Source organism: Acromyrmex echinatior, chromosome 10 (assembly GCF_024713525.1).
Source record: "Acromyrmex echinatior isolate Ae372 chromosome 10, ASM2471352v2, whole genome shotgun sequence".
NCBI lineage: Eukaryota > Metazoa > Arthropoda > Insecta > Hymenoptera > Formicidae > Acromyrmex > Acromyrmex echinatior.
Window position 1 is genome coordinate 10,688,538 of NC_141861.1, and position 19,890 is coordinate 10,708,427.

Below are 19,890 nucleotides of genomic sequence, written 5' to 3' on the forward strand. Positions count from 1 at the left end.
AATAAAATTTGCAAGTCCAATAGAATTTGCGGGTTATAGACAAGAGTAGGAGAGTGTAGGGAAAAGGAAATGCTACGTGAGCTATGATTATTTCCCCCACTTGAGTCCGAGGTCATACCTCTATGCAGGGGAGACGCCATGTGCGGCGATTGCATTGTTGAAAAACCGAAAAGTACGATAATACGTAGATGACCACCAGTAAAAAGAAAACAAGTCAGTCTCTGAAAGGAGCCAAAGGAAGAAACTATAACGCAGATACGCGCAAAATACGTAAAAAATAATCCCGAAAACGCACATGTTTCACAAACACGTCCGCCTTGCATGGGCGTCCACGCAGGAATCATAAAAGCAGAGACGTAATAAAATACCTGAATTTGTGCATCACTTGTTTTAACAAATGAAACGCGGCGCGCCAAACGACTAGGCAGCAGTGAACGGAAAGAGTGTCGGTACACTGCCCATCGATAATTCGAAAGGTATTGCAGTAGCTTTGACTTATCGATTTGATTTATCTACAGGATCGAGAAAATCAATATTGGAAGTTTTTTTACATAAAATTATCAAATTATCTTGTGATCAATATATCAGATCGATAAGCTACTGTAGACCGATAAGCGAGTAACTTCAAGGGAGTAACATAATATGGTCATTGATTAAATCTTATTTTCAATTTCAAATAAAATGAATTTTCAGTGCAAAATTGAAAATAAGAAAAACAATCTCGAATGAACTTAAGCTTAAATATTATCCAGAACATGATCCTGAACAACATTCAAAAGGTTTTAGCTGTCGATCGGACATTTTGCGTAATGCTAATACCGATGGTACTATAACTTTCAAGTTTTATAACTTAAAAAGTTTTTAATGGAAAAATATTTGATTATAGTATTTTGAAAAGCTCTCGAGGTAAGCTACAAGAATAAAAAATGGGGATTCCATTTAAAAAATTCTATGTGACTTTGCCCTGATAACGCCTTTGATAACACCACCTAAGATCTAATCAATGATATATCATATTATGTCTCCCTTAAAATCGAAAAACTTTTGTCTAAAACATTTTTTTTAAAAATGCATATTTTTCAAAAAATTAATCTGGTACAGTCGCTCTGTTATATCCTGTATATATGATAATTATTGCGAAAAGATTAAACCTCGCCGATGATCTTGACTTTATCATATGTTGTCAAGATCATGACCTTGAGTAATCTCCAACAGGTTTTAGATCGCCATTCGTTAAAAAATTATCAGCAAAAGAATTTTAAAAAATAACGGCTATTTTCTATGCAATAAAACAAAATTCTCTGATTTGAAAGATTCCTTGCTTTAAAAACAAAAATTTCCTTTCAAAATCATTTTTCTCATCATTTTAGTTATTATATAGTAGCGGATAAGGGCATATGACTTTATACATGAAGTGACTTTCACCCTATCTCCCTCCCTCCTTGGAGGCGCACGACCCCATCTCCTCCTTGTTTAAAGGCGCACAATTATTTACGCGAAACGAGTTTCATTAAGGTGGAATGGGAATCGCTTCGCGTGAAAGTTGTGCGCTCCAAAGTGGGAGAGAGGGAACGAAACAACACAAAATGAAATTCTACATGGCTTTACAACTTTATAGCAAAAATAATACGTTTTTTTTAACTTTTTTGTTAATAACTTTTTAACGACGACCGTCTGCTAAATCTATTGGAGGTTACTCAGGATCATGAGCTTGACAATATGTGGCAAAGTTAAGGTCATCGACATTTAAACTTTTCGCAATAATTACCGTGTGTGTGTGTGTGTGTGTGTGTGTGTGTGTGTGTGTGTGTGTGTGTATGCGTGCGTGCGTTTTTGCGTGTGCGCGCGCGCGCACGCGTCTCCTTGTTAGAATTAAATCAGAAATAATACATTTTTTCGGGGACTAATGTTTTATAAACAAATGGTATGTATTGGGATATTATATTTTAATATTTTTAAAGGAGCATACAATTTCAGAAATTTTTTTTACATAATTATAACTTTGATTGCTTAGATTCAAGCTTACTTTCATTATTAATCATGTTCAGTTGGTAATTTCGAAATAAACGTAATATTAGTCTGAATTTCCGTAGAATTTGTTGTATTCTTTTTTGTTTTTTTATTAATCATTTTATTATATTTTAATTTAATGCCATATTTCCGTTTTCGTGGAAGCGATGTTGGATCTGTAATAAAAATGTAAGTTCTTTTATTATCAATAAATTTGTTTTTAACATACTGACATTGATACGTACGATCCTCAGGAATATTCATCTTTTTCCTCAAAACAGCTCGTACTTGTTTATTTAAAATTTCTCTGCATTGTACGTCAAAATCAGTTGGCAGCCATCCTCTCTTTTCATGACATCTTATACCTGGTAAAGGATCAGGAAGCTTTGCCAACATTTCTTGTATTTCTGCTACTAAGACGTCGCAATACTAATAACAAAAGAAGAGAAAAACAGTTTATAATACTTGGAAGCGACAACAAATCAAATTAGATTGATTTCGAAGCTTTATTTTAAATTATTGCGAAGAATATTATTAAGGCCTTGATAGTCTAAAGACTTAGGACGTTCGCACGGAATGCAAGAGATCCACTCTCGGCCGAGGTAATATTTTTCGCAATAAGAATTAATTATTTACAGATTTTAATATGTTATTCAACATTATTAAGATCGTTTCGAAGATGCATCAAAAATTAAATTGCTGGTCGATATTACTGCGGTAGTTTAGTAGAGTTAGCGTTTCAAGACTTAAAAACCATTTCGGCGCGCGTTTCTGGGGACTACATATGTAATATATAAATTCACACAAGAATTATGCAAGCATTAAAATCTAGATCATTTAAAGCTTTGAATTCTATAGTTTGTGTTATCACATATACGGTCCTATACTATATTGTATTTTAAATTTTACAGAAATGCTTTAGAATTTAGATTATTTAAGAATGAAAATTGTATTCGAACTAGAAGTTCTAGAACATGGCTCCGAGATCTTGAATGGAGAAAAAATTAAGATCGCACTGATCAAACTGGTCGAATTGCTCAAATGTGATTTGTTAATTTTTTTTTCTTAGTTCGAGATCTCACAGCGATTTCAATGATTTGTTTTCTGTTCCCTTCCACTATACTGCACTAGAATTCTCTTTCTCGCTTTCGACAAATATCAGACATATTCTCACTTTAAGTTCCAAAAGTTACATACATTAGTTCTGTTATAGAAAACAGACCTATAGAATTATGGACATAAAATTTTAGACTTAATTTCAGATAAGAGGAGAAAACAACAGCCGATGATAAATATTTAAAAAAGAAAAATATTCTTTATATTTTAAGTCATCTAAACAAAAATGTCGAGGCTAAGATAATTTTCAAATAAGAAAAGTTAAAAAAATTACAAATTGTAGCAGAATTAGAATTTTGTACACTTAGGAGTGATAAGATAGTACGAAAGTTCTTTGAATTTTTTAATAACAAAATTCAGTACTTTCACATGATCTTGCCACATTTGAGTGCTCGAAATTCTAGTCCTATCATTCATAATTTTTGAACTTTTCTAAAAACTATATCTCGGCATTTTCGTATTAGATTCTTTGTTTTAAAATATTACTACGAATTTGTCTTTAAAATATTTACCATCAATTTGAAGATACCCTATAAATAAAAGCAGTATATTATACAGAGTCTGATAATTAATAATAAAACTCTCGCATAGCGGTAAAATGGACTGAACTGAGTCGAAAAGTCCTCTCCCATTTTGCATTTTTCGCAATAGTTAACAAGATATTAATTACTAAAAATTTCCAACTATATTGGCCAAACAAAGAGAAAACTACTAACTAGTAACTAGAAAACTACTAACTAGAAGTACTAGATTGTAAACGTGAACACATTTTGGGTATTAATAAAAAGACAGATTCTCCATCTGTTATATCCGATCATCACATTAATTTTAATTTCAGATGGAATGATGTGAAGATTTTAGATAGTGAATCTTCTTATAACAAAAGATTGTATCTGAAATGATTCGTATTAAAAGACAGAGACAAGGTTTAAACAAACAAAATGATACTGAATTATTGCCAGAATCCTATTCACAAATCATACAATCCCTTTCTCCTTCATAATAATCTTTCTTTCCTCTCTATACATCCCTCCTTCTATGTTCCTTTTATCTATCCCCTTTCTTTAATCTCACTTCTCACTATTTTCTAACATCAATTTTACTTTCCTTCTCTGAAAGTCATTTTAAACTTATTTTGTCTAATAAAAAGACGATAAGTCGAAGATAAGAGACATCGATCTTTCTCTCATCGCATTGTACTTTATTCATATTATTTAATTTTGTTGGACTCTCAACTACAATTATGAAAGGTATTTTTCTTATTTAATTTTAACGAGTATTTAATTATTTTAATTGAATAGGTAGGTAGTTACATTGTACATTTTTAACTTTTACTTATATCAATATTGTATTGTTTCATCAGATTATTATTTTTCTGTCATTCTTATAATCTTACATTATTATGTTTATAGCTGTAATACGTTATTTCATTCTGGACACCAATATATTATATAATCATACTCACTGACGTTCTTTTGCTGTACAATTTTACTAACAAGACGAAGATTTTTTAATTATTATGTGGCGACTCGCCACCAGAGGTCCAATGGGATTCGCTCGGATTCGTGTGAGCACCACAGCCACGCAAATTCCCTTTAAATAGAACATCAATCTAAAATTCATTCCAGGCGTCTAAAGCAGGACGCTACAGCATCGCTTTACTGATGAGTCTAATAGTGTGGGACCGAGACGAAACGCCAAGGCCGACCAAAAGTCAAAGCCCCTTAGTGGACACAAATATCATTTCCGTAGACATCCACAATTGATACCAATAGTCTTAGATGTCTTGACATTGCGAAGTATATTTTCATTTCCATCGACTGCCATAATATAAGTTTTTACTTTTCTGACAAATTCTAATGTATGTATTTTATGTATGTTACTGTTCAGTTTAACTAACAAGACGAAAATCTTTCTTAATTTATTGATACCAACAATTATATAATTATTCAGTGTGAAATATATTTTTAATTTTCGATCGATTTTATGTTATGTTTTTTTACCATCTAGACATATTTTGTAAACATTGATAATGATCCGATCATGATCGAAACGTTTGTTGTTGTTAATCGGCATGTTATTAAATTTCATAATTAATTTATTAAGACATTTTTGACTTATCTATCAATTTATTATAGATAAAATTTTTCGTAGCTCTTTTTCTTTTAACTTGGTTTTTAAATTATTGAGCTATTATACTACTATATAATTGTAATTATAATATTAATTTGTCTCTGAAGATGACTAAAAAATGAGCCGAAACATGTAAGCGGTTATCTAATAAAGAGTTTTGTGTTGTATTTACATTGTTTGTTTTGCGCAACAATTATCGCGCCTGACTATTCTTGCCCTATTTTACCCAATTTCTTTGTGATTATTAAGGAGTCTTTGTGAATCAACTTATGATTATTTAGTTTATTTGGTATGGAATTTAACTTGGCACCAATTATTGATATCAAATTTTTTACAAATAATACATAAAATTTTGTGGTAACTTGACGCCAGTTTTGTTGATATCAAATATTTTGTACGAATAATATATATCATTAGAGTTAAGTAAATAAAAAGATAGTACCACACTTAGGTTTTACTTTTTAATTTGATAGAATGTATCTATTAAGAATGTAGCATCTGGGTTTTAATTTAGTACGTTAGTTTTTTCCGAGGAGTAATTTTTGACAGAGAATTAAAGTTGTTATTACTTGAATTGGAATAAGAAAATTCTTCAATAACAATATTCTTGAAGAATAACTAAAAACTATTTATTTGGGTTGGACACTTACGTTTTCTTCGAAAAGTAGTATATTCTAAGTGTCTATTTTTATCTTTTTTAAAAAGGTAAGTTTGTACTAATATCACGCATTTTGTAGTGATGAATGTTTTTCTATAAACATTTCTATTTACTTTATAATTGATCTCAAGAAATAGATTTTCTTGTATTTGGGCGTTTGGAAGGGATCTTAAATTAACGTTACAATAAACATGTAAACGTATCATAATCGCAAATTAGATTTCTAATATTAAATTCGGTAATTATGCAGTATAAGGGACTACCCTCCAATGATCTTGATCTCAACATATGTTATCAAGGTTATGAGCCCAACCTTGAACAAATTTTAGTCATCGCTCGTTGTTAACAACTTAAAAAACTTAAAAAGTTGTTAACAAAAAAAGTTCATGAAAAAAATGATTTCAAAGCAAAGAATTTGTATGTATAAAGCAGAAAATATTTTATTATATATAATTGACAGCTTTTCCATTCTTTTTATATAGATAGTAGTTTAAATCTAACATTTCGTGATATCGATTGTTGAAAAATATAATCGATCCAATATATCAACATAAAACAGTAAATCATTCACAATATTTTTTTGATCCAGACACAGGCGTTCATACTCAAAATATTGAACGTCTGTGGAGATATATTCGCGGAATTATTCCTTGATATATAAACAATCCCATTTCGTCTATTATCTTGCAGAATTCATGTTTAAAAAAGCATTTGAAACACAAGATTAGACACTTTCTTTAACATAATGGCTAAAAAATATCCAATATCTGAAACTATAAATAATGAATGAATCAAATAAACAAAAACATATTTAACAAAAGTATTATTCACTCACACCATCCACTTTGTCATAAAAGAGGTGTGATTTATGGAGTCGTGGATAAGATATTTTGTTTGTGTCATCCGAAATTCCAACAAAATAATTTGATTGATGCTATTAAGATTTTTTTACAGAATGGATATCCGTTAAGTTTTATTTTTTCGACCATTCATAATAGAATAAAATATCACATTAATAAGTTTAATAATTTAAATAAGAATAAGGATGACATTGGGAGAAGGTTCTTTACGATTCCATATGTTAATACGATATCCGAAAGATTTATATCTATTGTCAATATGCTTAATTGTAAATTGGCTTTTACTATTCCTAACACATTGAGAAGTTTTATAAGGAGAGGAAAGGATGATTTGGAATACGTTCAGAGTCAAAATGTAGTTTATAGAATATCCTGTGAGGATTGTGATGCCAGTTATGTTGGCCAAACTAAAAGACTTAAAGACCAGATTGCATGAACATGTTTCTGATATCAATATAAGTTCAAAATCTCCATCAGTGATTTCCAACCATCGGTGGAGAATCATAACTTTAAATGGGATAAAGTGGAAATATTGGATATAAAGCCTTCATACAACAAAAGATTGATATCAGAAATGGTTCATATTAAAAAACAGAAGCATGGGATTAATAGACAAAATGACACGGAGTCTTTGCCGGATTTGTATTCTGACATTATACATTCTTTTTCTCCTTTCTAACATCTTCTATCCTTTTCCTCCTATTTTTCCGTTTTCCGTTCTCGATAATGTTTTTCTGTTTGACATTTCGTTTTGTGACATCGTTTAAGTCAGATGCTCGTTACCTTTGCGAATTTGCTTTAATAACCTATTAAATTAAAAAGACTTTTTTACTGTACCACAAAATGGACTACATTTTACATTTTTTTCTCGTTGTGTATTATGGGACTTTTAACAGATTTACTAAGGTATATCATCATATTTTTAATTTTTATGTGATTAATATTGATTCTTTTTGTTTACGGTTACTTTTCCAGAACTTTCTTATGACTTTGTTAATTCTTGTTAAAAATGACTCACAGCGTATTACACAGAAAGAGGAAAGAATTTTTTGTTAAGGAATTTTAAGAATATTGTAAGATTATGTATTAATTTTTAATTTAGAACGACATTTATATTATTATATGATGGCATTGAAAATGACTCAATTGGAGTTGAAACGTTTGTTTTATTTTATTGTATTTTTATTGTTTTTGTATTGAGTTTTCTTATCTGAATTATAATTTTTTATATACGTCATTGGCTCTTTGCCCTTCTTTTATACTATCTTTTGTTTATATTACTTTTAATTAAAAGTATTATTTATTTATTTCCACACTATATAGATTGTAGTAAGATTCCACATATAAGTGTAGAAATTCGGACAAATTCTTTGCTCTAAAGACACAAAAATTATATATAAAATTATATAAGAAAATGTTGCGCTGTTAAAGCAGGGAATTTATTTCATCGGAGTGCAGTCGTCCAAGAGTTAGGTTTTATTGAACTTTTTTTGTTAATAACTTTTTACAACGAGCGACGGCTAAAATTTGTCACTCGGGGTCATGACCTTGGCAACATATGTCAAGATCAAGGTCATTGCAGGATAGTCCTTTATACTACATAATTAATTTAAATTCTTACGCATTTAATATAAATTTAAAATGTAAATTTAGGAAATAAAACTTTTACGAAAATATCATTATATCTATACAGATTTAATGTTATGTGAATTTAGTTTTTTCTTTTTATGGAACTATCAGTCCCGTTAACTTTTACACTTTCTCTTTCAAATCAGATAAAATTATTTAATTTGAACGAGATAACGAAGAAGTGATTTCCTTATATACATGATGAGAATATTGAGATTTAGTCAAATATTTCATCAGTAATCGGATAGTTATTAAATAATAAGATTGTTATGTTACAGGTAACAATGAACATTACTGGATACGTGTATATGATTTTGTTATTGATCGATTTGCGGATTTGTCTCAATACTGTCTTTCTTTCGAAAAAATATTAAAAATTTCTATCGTCGTAACAGACTGAGCTATGTTTGCAATACATTATTTTTATTACTAAAATAACATCTTCAGTCTTATTGAAGACGCTTATAAAATATTAATATTTGAAACAGGACCGCTTACATAAATAAATCAATTAAATACAAGTCAATTACTGTTAAAATTCAATATTTAAGATAATCAATATATTTTTATATACATTTGTCTCAAAACTTTGATTATATACGATTATGTTTGAACTTGCAAAATCTGAGCTACTAGTACATAATCCTCAAATTAAATCAAAATTTGTAAAAAAAACTTATTGCAAAAAATATTTTTATCTGTGAGAACACTAATCTCTGAGGACAACTGAGCTAGCATGGTATACGTGAAATCCGAATTTAATACCTAGATAATATTTTTCGCAATAAATTCTTTGCAGATTTTAATTTAATTTTGGGCAATTTTATTAGCATCTCATATGACTTACAAATCTGAAAGTAATTGGCACGCAATCATAGTTCTAATTAGAGATAATCGCATTTAAAATACATATTGATGTATTACTCTAAACATCTAACTTTGACCGTAGTTTCGTAATTAATTGATATATTCAATCGATATTATATCAATTCGTAACTTAAACATTTAGTGACGCAAAATGTAATGGACATTAACAAATCCATACAGCAATCCCATTATTTAATAATTGCTCGATTACTGATGTAATATTCATCCATCTCAACATTCTCATCATGTATATAAGGAAATCACTTCTTCGTTACCTCATTCGAACTAAATAATTTTATATGATTTGAATAAGAAAGAATACTTTTAGAAGTATGCAAATGTATGAAAACATTAGTAGAGGAAAGTAGTTTAAAATACCTTTGGCAGACAATGTATGTTGAATTCAACGTCTTATTATTAAAACATAAATTATTTTATATATAATTTTTGTTTTACAGTAGAAAATTTATTTTCAAAGCAAAGAATTTGTGTTTTTAAAACAAACAGATACCTAATCAAAACAAATTCTCTGCTGTAAAAATAAAAATTACAAAATATAGAAAATGACCATTCGTCGAGTCATTTTCCAACTTCCTCGAAATTGCTGAAGTGCTGCTCTGCGAGCGCGTGCCCCATTGATGCGAAGAGGTGATAGTCAGATGGCGCCAGGTCTGGGGAGTACGGCGGGTGCGGAAGGATGTCCCATCCAAGCGATTTCAAGGTGTCTTTCACTGGTTTTGCTGTGTGAGACGGCGCATTGTCGTGTAACAAAATCACTTTGCCATGTCTTCTGGCCCATTCCGGTCGTCTTTCGATTAATGCGTGGTTTAAATTAATCATTTGTTGGCGATAGCGTGTATTAACGGTTTCGCCGGGCTTCAAGAGTTCATAATACACAATATCGCTCTGGTCCCACCAGACACAGAGCATGGTCTTCTTGCCGAAGCGATTTGGCCTTGGTGTTGATGGACCGGCTTCGCCAGGTGAAAATCACGATTTTTTCCGTTTCAAGTTTTCAAAATAAATCCGTTTTTCATCACCCGTCACAATTCGATGCAAAAATGATTTCCTTTCGTAGCGTTGAAGCAGCATTTCACAAGTGACTTTGCGATTTTCCATTTGACGTTCATTCAAATTGTGTGGGACTCATTTACCGAGTTTATTGATCTTTCCCATTGCTCGTAAACGTCTGCTGATTGTTTCTTGTGATACATGTAATGCTTCTGCTAATTGCCGTTGAGTTTGAGTTGGGTCTTCATCCAATAACTCCTGCAATTGCTCGTCTTCGCATTTTTGTGGTCTACCAGAGCGCTCACTGTCTTTCACATTGAAATCACCATTTTTAAATTGTCGAAACCATGTCTCACATGTTCTAATCGATGGAGCGTGTTCATATGTTTCTACCAGCAAACGATGACTTTCAACAGCCTTTTTCTTTTGATTAAATAAAAAAAGCAATGCGTGCCGCAAATGTTCTTTTTCAGGCACAAAACTCGACATGATCACTGAACGATAAAACAAAGACGCTAGTTTTTGGCGGACTCAACTTGTGTGTGTTTATAGTTAAATGTCAGACGAACAAAATGGCGTATGTGTCAAATTAATACGCTGCGTACTTTTCGCTAGCGCCATCTCTTAGTTAAACCGGAAAAAACTTATGCATACACCTGGTAAACTCAACAATTATCTATTTATTATTACTGAGACACTTAGACCGATTTTATGGATCTTATTATTTTGAACCGACACTATTGTGTCAATACAGATTGCAGCACTCATTGATCATACATATCATTAGTGCTCCTAGCATAAAAAATGTCAAATGGGCACCAAAGGAATGCGCGGAATGTAGTCGACGATGATATCTGAATCTGAAAAGTTACAGACTTCCGAACTTTGTGTCACAATATCTGCGCTTATAGAATACGTAGAGAAAAAAATAAAAGTATATAATACAATCTGAATATAAGTTATCGATTAAGTATATAAAACTCGATCGGAATAGCCGTTACTGAGATCCGATAATCTCGATCTTGCGCAATTCGCCAACTCGTGTAAGGGCGACTTTTACGAAGCTCCAGTCTTAATTTAACCAATCTAGTAACTTTGCAAGATTTCAACTGAAACTGATGTTGAAGAAAAAATGTGAACTGAAGAGTTAATACATTTACATTTATATTTATAATTTCGCTCTTTGCATTTTTTCTTCGACATCTGTTTCAATTGAAACCCTGCAAAGTTACTAGACTGGTTAAGTTAACCGGAGTTTGGTAAAAGTCGCCCTAAAGAAAGTCGCATGTCAGCCTAGTTTACATCAAACACATGATAAGCATATTGAGTACCACATTCATATCAAATTACTTGATATGCTTGGTATAAATACTGGCGAATTAGTTTGACCCGATACTTCTGAATCACGAATATCATACCAAGCTAGTACACGTATCAAAGAATCTCAGCATGCTGTAAACGCTTAGTTCGTTTTGGATCGTATATTAAAATTCGCCTGTTTTTAAGTTCAGAAATAAATACAATAATAGGGCATGTAGAAGTCTAAACTATAAATATTTTTTTATATGTAAAAAAATAAATCATTATATTCTAATCAATTATAATTAAATTATGATATTACATGTTTCAGCCTTTCCATTAAGTCATCTTCAAATATATACTAAACGCAAAAATGTTACCATAATCAAACAGTATTAATAGACATGGAATATATAATATTATAAACATATATCATGAGACCAATTAAACGTTGCATAGAGGAATAGAAATTGCTCGCCAAAAGGTTGGAAGATCGATTGAAAAAAATTTCTTGATATTCTAATAAAATTATAAATTTCATTAATTATCATAATATAAAAAGCAAGCAAATATGTCACCTCGGTAGAACACTCACTGTTCAATATGTTAATACGATTCGATGATATGATACTCGTCAAAATTCCATTAGCCAGTGTGATAATAAATAATATATAGCCATAGTAAGAAAATAAAATCAACAGAGTCATAAACTATGAAAATTGAATTCTTTGATAAATAAACATTAAATTAAATATGAAGATATAAAATCAGTACAGGAATAAAATTAAAAATGTATAACTGTTGCGACGGACAAATACTGACTAAAAGAAAAATAATACAACTAGTGCGATCTTGGCAACGCAAAATTAGACCTTGTTTACAATCAGAATGTATGCTTTATGTAGGCACTCAGCATAAATTTGAAGATTAAGACTATTCTTTTGTTTTTTAATATAAAGCATCTCCGAAATTAACCACTTGTTATAACATGGTTCTTCATCAAGAATTTCAACATTATTCTAATCAAAATCATGTTCAAGTTCTAATCTATGCTCGTAACTATGGTTGTAACTGGACGGGAAGATGTGTTCCAGCGTATATGATTTCGATGCTCTGCTCTCGTTGGTGCATATAGATGACAATTATAAATTAATTTCATTAGATGTAGTTTTACTTTTCACAAACATTCCGACAGACATAACCTTAGATTTTGTCAATGACGATTGAAATTTTATATCAAATAAAAATGTAATTTACCTAAAAATGAATTTTTGACTGTAGGTCGCTTAATTTTAGATTCCACATATTTTTTATTTGATAACATTATTTACAAACAGAATTTTGGGGGCACGCCTATGGGTTCTCCTTTGTCATCTATTATTGCTGACTTGATAATGCATAGATTAGAAAAGATGGCATGATTGAATATGTTTCATGATCTTTTTTATTTTCAATATTTCGATGACTTATGCGTTGTAATTCCATCATCTGAGATTGTTAGTTTCTTGGAATGTTTTAATTCGTTTCACTCGCGTCTCAAACTCATCCTGAAAATTGGCGATAACTCACTAAATTTTCTAGATATTAAAATGATGATTCAAGATAATCTTTTAACTTTTGACTGGTATCACAAACCTAGTTTTTTTAGTAGATTTTTGAATTTTTTCTTTAACTATCCATTACCTCAGAAAAAGAATATAATCATAAGTGTGATGGACAGAGCTAACTTACTGTCAGACTCTGTATTCCATTTGAAAAATTTAACACTTATATAATAAACATTTTACTGAATAATGATTATCTACTCAAATTTATCTTTGATACAATCAATAAGAAACTAAAAAAACATCAAAGTTAGAAGTGCAGCATCGGTTGATCAATTTAATAAGAACGATAATCCATCGATCGTTTCATCATGGTTCACGTTTATTCCGCAGAAAATATTTAACAGAAACATTTAATCAATTCAATAGGAATGATATTAAAATCTCATTTTATAGTTCAAATAAATTATAGAAATATATCAAAGTACATAAAGACCTTCGATCTCACTTTTCAAAAAAGAATGTAATTTATAAGATTAATTGCAATAATTGTGATGCATCGTATGTAGGAAACACAGCTAAAAACACGAATCGCATCAAAATCATATACGCTGGAACACATTTTCTCGTTCATTATAAGCGAGCATTTTAATTGGAATAGTATTGAAATTCTTGACGAAAAACCATGTTATAACAAGCGGTTAATTTCGGAGATGCTTCATATTAAAAAACAAAAAATAGCTTTAATCTTTAAACTGATACTGAGGGTCTACATAACGAGTACATTCCGTTTATTGAATTTCCGAATGCAGTCATTGCTGACAATCGCATCCGAATTTCCCAATTTGACGGATAATCGCTTCCGTCTGTTTGCAACTTGCGGAAAGCAGTTTTGCATTATTGGCGCGCAAGATTGCATTTTCGCAATTGAATGCTGACTTTTCAAAAGTCAATGGCCTGTAGGTCAGCTACCCTGCAGTTGCTAAAAGAATCTATTGTTTAATCAATCTATTTGTTCGTTATAGTTATCGCTATAACATAATGAAATTTATAATTTTATTAGAATATCAATGTTTTTATCAAAATGATGTTACAAAATATAAAAGTAAAGACGTTAAGGACAATCAAATAAATTACATTAGTTCTTTTCTTGTTAACTGTTTAAAAAACATTAATGTTCATCATGTGTTAAACCAATCAAATTATTAGACAAACTTGTTATTCTCTAAAAATAAAAAAAGTAGAACATAAGATTTTCAGCGCAATTGTAATTACATCTAATATCTATTGTAGTCTAAAGTGTATCTTGTGTTATAAAAATTGTGATATTAGTTGATAGAGCGTAATATGTCACAATTTTTATAACACAAGGTACACTTTAGACTACAATAGATATTAGATGTACGAGGGCAAGTCAATAAGTTTTTAGAAAAACATAGTAAAACATCTCAACACTTAGACCATAGTAGCGCTTCGTATTTAAAGTAATGTTATTTGACATAAATGGTCTTGTTTCTAATCTTACTGTTTATACACGCGCGCTGAAATAATGCGTAACTCTCTATACATATTGGTTATTGCGAAGAATATTGCTAAGGTCTCGGTCGTCTAAAGGTTCAGGACGCTCGCACGGAATGCAAGAGATCCGGGTTCGACTCCCGGCCGAGGCAATATTTTTCGCAATAAGTTTATTACAGTTTTTTAAGATTAATTTGGGAAATTTGGGGGGATTATTAATATTTTAGATTGATTGCGTTGAAAGTCCGACAACCATATCGGCACATAATTATGATTTCTGAAATTAATTCATTTATATAAATATATATTAGTTCAACATCTCAACACTCAGACCATAGTAGCGTTTCGTATTTAAAGTAATATTAAAACATTTTTATGCTGTTAAAAAGTTACTATTGTACCACGAAAATCATTAATGATCGATACTTTTTGATATGATAGAATTTATCACTGCCATCTAGATAAAAAGTATATGGGCAATGAACAGTCATACTGTACCAGTATTAATTTAAAGGTTAACCTTTTAAGGTTAAACAATCGATAACCCATGGTACCGCGGTTTCCTCTACCACAAACAAATGTTCTCTGGTAGATATCTTAATTTTAATTCTTAGCATTCCCTCTCACAAAAAAAGAGGCACGGTTATTGGTCTAATTGACAGGTTCTTTTTACTCTCGCATTCAGAATTTCATAAAAAGAATCTTGAACATGTAATTAAAATACATTACTGAATAATGATTATTCTTTATTCTTTATATTCCATACTATTTTTAAAAGTATGAAACAACTTGTCAATAAAAAGCTAATTGATTGATTGACAAGTAATTCCACAGAAAAAATTAAAAAAAGAAAAATGTTATAGTTCACGATTCTGTTCATAGAGTCGGTTCGGAAAAATTTAGATATAGTCAACGGTGCTGTCTCGAAATTGTCATTTTTCAGTTTAAACAAAGTCTTGTTTTATCAAAGCATCTAAAGATCCTCTTCCCACTTATTCTCATAAAAATGTAGTGTATAAAATATCTTGTAATAATTGTGACGCTACTTATGTTGGACAAACTGATAAACGGCTAAAGATTAGACTTTCTAAACATAAGAATCACATAAAAAGAAATACCACTAATTCTGTCATGACGAAATCGGTTACAATTTAGACATGATTTTAAGTGAGAAGTTGAAGTTTTGGATGTAGAGATAAACTATAGGAAGCATTTAATTTCTGAAATGGTGAATATCAAACGACAAAAAATGAATACGGACATCAATTTGAATACGAACACGGAATTAATCAAGCGTACTACTGTTATTTGGATTCATAATATTGTTTATGTATATGATACTGTATTTGCCGATTTCGATCATATATGTAAGATTTTTATCATTAGTTCACATATAATTGTAAGACTCAGAGTTTCTGGTCCTATCGTTTTTAATAACCTCGTTATGTTACGTTGGAGGACTTTTATATTTCATTTAGATGTATTTTTTAAATGATCTCATCTGTCGACACTTCTCGGGTTAGTCATTGCGATTTTGTTTCATCCTGAATAGTTTTAATGATTATTTTAGATCATCCAGCTTGCGAACTTTTTTGGAATGAGCTTCTTTCGCCTGACAATTGCATGAGGAAGTTAGCGGACGATCACGTTATACTACCATCTATGACTAGAATGGTTTTTTCAACGCTAAAGAAGGCTAGAAGTTATCCGAAACGTCTCGTTTTTCATTTTGTTAGTTGACAATATATTATTAATTTTATTATTTGACTTAACATCTTCTATATTTATACATTTGTATCAACTATCAGCGCATGAATTACAGCGCAGATTCTTATTGCCTTGATTTTGTATATTTATTATGTTTTATTTAATCAATCATTCGAGCTTGAAGATAAAATAGTTTTACTTCCAATTATTCAATTACATAATTTATGGAATATTTTTTGCATAAACTTATTATTTTTACCTTCATAACGTATTATTTTTTATAAAAAAAAAAACTAGTAACAAACCTGATAAAACATTTGTCGAGAAGGAGGTACCATACCTTCCCGGTATATATACACATTCTCGTATAAATGCCGCTCCTTCTTCAAATTTTGTTCCTGATTCAACGTAGCAGTAAGTACTGCAGGTTTCTGTTTAGAAACAGGTGCTGATTTATATGGTAATGTGTAATTTGAATAATTTCTTTTACATCTGACAGTTGAACCTAATCCATCTATAAATCACATGAGAGTTAATTTAATAGAATCTTATATTAAATAAAGTATACTTTAAAATTTAGATATCTTTGATAGTAAAAAATAATATAACTTACGCATAGCTTTTAATCTATAATCCAATGTCTGATATTTTCTCGCATTAACATCCTTTCTTGGATCATAGCCTAGTTTTACCCACATAATTCTCCATGGTCCAGTCATAAAATAATATGCTACTGACGGTAATAATATCTTCAGTTGTTCGGATGTAAATCGTGTTTTATACATAATGGCATTTTTTGACCAGATTGGACGCTCTTCGAACAGTTGACGTACTTGCTCTAAATGTGTGTTTTGAAGAAATTTCACTTTCATAGCTGTTTCAATGCCTTTTGGTGCTGCGGTAGGTACTTCAGATGTAGAAAAATACACGTAACTGGGAAAGCCTGCTTTAGATTTTTTGTTTGTACCAATTACATTGTCTGAGTTTGAATCTGTTTCAGTTTTTGGTATATACTGTTGTACCGTATCCATTCTGCTGAAAACAGCTGGTGGAAGAAAATATGGTACATCGTTCTTCAACCAAGAATAAAGAGGAATGCCCGTTGGATAAATCAAACTGTATATGCATTCCAATTTTTTTGGATTTAATCTGTTCTGTGTCATTGGCACATATTGAAAATCACATAAATCTAAAAAGAAAAGATATTAATACTTTTAACATACATGTATATGAGAAAAATTAATATAAAGATAATACTTTGTATAATTTACATAATACGCACGCATGCCCGCACAAGGTAATTAATTTTAATTTTAATAGATAAATATTTTGAAAAATATAAAAGATACAGAAAAACGTTTTAGACAAAAATAGAACAATTTTAAGGGAGATATATTTTGGCCACGTTATTTTTTTTTGGTAGAGGCGCCAAAAAGATACAAAGGTCACTCAACTTTTTTTAAATAGAAAAATTTCTTTTTTATTTAATGATTCCTCTAATTATTTTACATATAAAAGCATTAAAGTAAAGATACAAAAAAATCAATAGTTTATGAGATATTGTATATTTTATTTTGGCATATTATTGACATAAAATATTAAATATCTCGTAAACTATTGATTTTTTGATAATTGAACCTTAATTTATGAAAAGAATAATGAAATGACTCAATTGTGAAGAAAATAATAATTTACACATAATTTCTTATTTACAAAAGTATTTTGTCTACATATTTTTTTTTAACAAATATGTTTTCTTAACATCAATTGATTTATCTTCTTATTCCGTTCTTAAAAATATTAAGGAATAATTATCAAAAAATTAATAATTTAATTAAGAGAAATTAAATATTTTATGTCAATATGAATAGAACAGAATAAAGTATAAATTACTCTGTAAACTAATGATTTTTTATATACCTTAATACTTTTTATTTACCTTAATATTTTTATAATGCAAAATAATTAGAGGAATTAAGTTAAAAGATTATATAATTCCATCTAATGAAGTAGAATAGAGTGACCTTCCTTTTGACCCCTCCATCTAGAAAAAAAAACCAAATACAATCCCTTTGAAATCGTTCTTATTCTCTGAAACGTTTTTCTATATCTTTCACATTTTTCGAAATATTTATCTGTTATAATATTATAATGAATCACCTCGTATATACATTTTTCGAAATATTTATCTGTTATAATATTATAATGAATCACCTCGTATATACATTTTTCGAAATATTTATCTGTTATAATATTATAATGAATCACTCCGCATATACAAAGCGTGTTCCTTATGTAAGTAACCATACCTTATTATCTCATAAACTAAAAGAAGTAAACTTAAAAAATATATTAAATTAAATTGTTTTAACTAAACTCTATTGTAAGCACAGTGATTACTTAGAAAATCTGTCTTAAAGACTGGAGAAATATGCATAATTTTTGCACGAAAGTTCAAATATTTGGATATAATAAAAGTTGTCTGTTCTAATGAATACAACAATATATGTATAACATAATAAAATTACAAATTATACAAGTTATTTTGATTTAAGGTTTTACGTAGACTATTACTTTTTCAGTTTTGATCCTATAATATAGCCAATTTCCAACTTCGAAGAAGTGAACTGAAAAAATAGTGATCTCTACAAAACCTTAAACCGAAATATTTTGTAAAATTACATAAAAAAATACGTGTCTATTATTTTTGTCTGCTCTACAAATGTACCAAGTTTCATTAAATTCGACAAGTGACGAAAAGGTAGGTTTACTTGTTAGACAAATTATTCATATTGTAGAACAGAGATATGCATAATTTTTATACGTAAAAAAATATTTTGATATAATACAAGTTGATACAACAAACGATATATAACAAAATTATTTTATAAAATATATAAAATATATTTGTTGTATCATATATTATATATTGTACTCATTAAAAGAGACGGTACAACTTGTATTATATCAAAATATTTTTTTACGTATAAAAATTATGATAATAGACACGTATTTTTTATATCGGCAATGATGCAGGTTTGAGAATGGAAATTATCCTTACAGTGATAAACGCGACCACTTAATTTCTTACATTTTAACTTATTTTATTAGAGCTACTGCTAAATTTTAGAGATGATAAAAGGCTATCATGTTTTCTGAAAACAAAGCCAATATAGAAAATGTAAGAATTCAAAATGACACACTCAATATGGTGACCTACTGAAAGAAGAATAATCTCGCTCTTTGCAGAACCCAGGAATAACTGAGGAGATCTATATTTTGTCTTTTTTTTGCTTTTATTCTTTATTTTTCTATATTTTTTTTTGTTTCTATATTTTTTTATATTTTTACAATTTTTGTAATATTTGTAATTTTGTAGCGCGATTTTCATTTTTATTCTATATCTTTACAGAAAGGATATTGAAAAAACTTTTGTATGCATAAAGATTTTATACACCAAACATTTTATGACAGCTAAATTATCATACATCAAAACATAGAAACTTTCACAATTTTTGAAACAGTAATCTACGAGATT

The 19,890-nt window shown here is 29.7% G+C and overlaps 1 protein-coding gene across 5 annotated transcripts in view; it reads right to left on the reverse strand.

Moving 5' to 3' along the window:
• Positions 1 to 1,927: 1,927 nt before the first annotated feature.
• Positions 1,928 to 19,890, reverse strand: part of l(2)37Cd (general transcription factor IIIC subunit l(2)37Cd) — a 56,556-nt gene continuing 38,593 nt past the window's right edge. For 4 of the 5 annotated variants that reach the window (XM_011061278.2, XM_087410197.1, XM_087410196.1 and 1 more), the window contains exons 5-8: positions 16,966 to 17,541; positions 16,658 to 16,866; positions 2,256 to 2,439; positions 1,928 to 2,186 (exon numbers count right to left, since the gene is read on the reverse strand). In XM_011061278.2, coding sequence (XP_011059580.2) covers positions 2,035 to 2,186; positions 2,256 to 2,439; positions 16,658 to 16,866; positions 16,966 to 17,541 — 1,121 coding nt within the window. In that variant the 3' untranslated portion in view covers positions 1,928 to 2,034. Of the gene's footprint in view, positions 2,187 to 2,255; positions 2,440 to 4,591; positions 4,720 to 16,657; positions 16,867 to 16,965; positions 17,542 to 19,890 lie in introns of those variants that run through there. The other variant, XM_011061279.2, reaches the window with a different exon arrangement.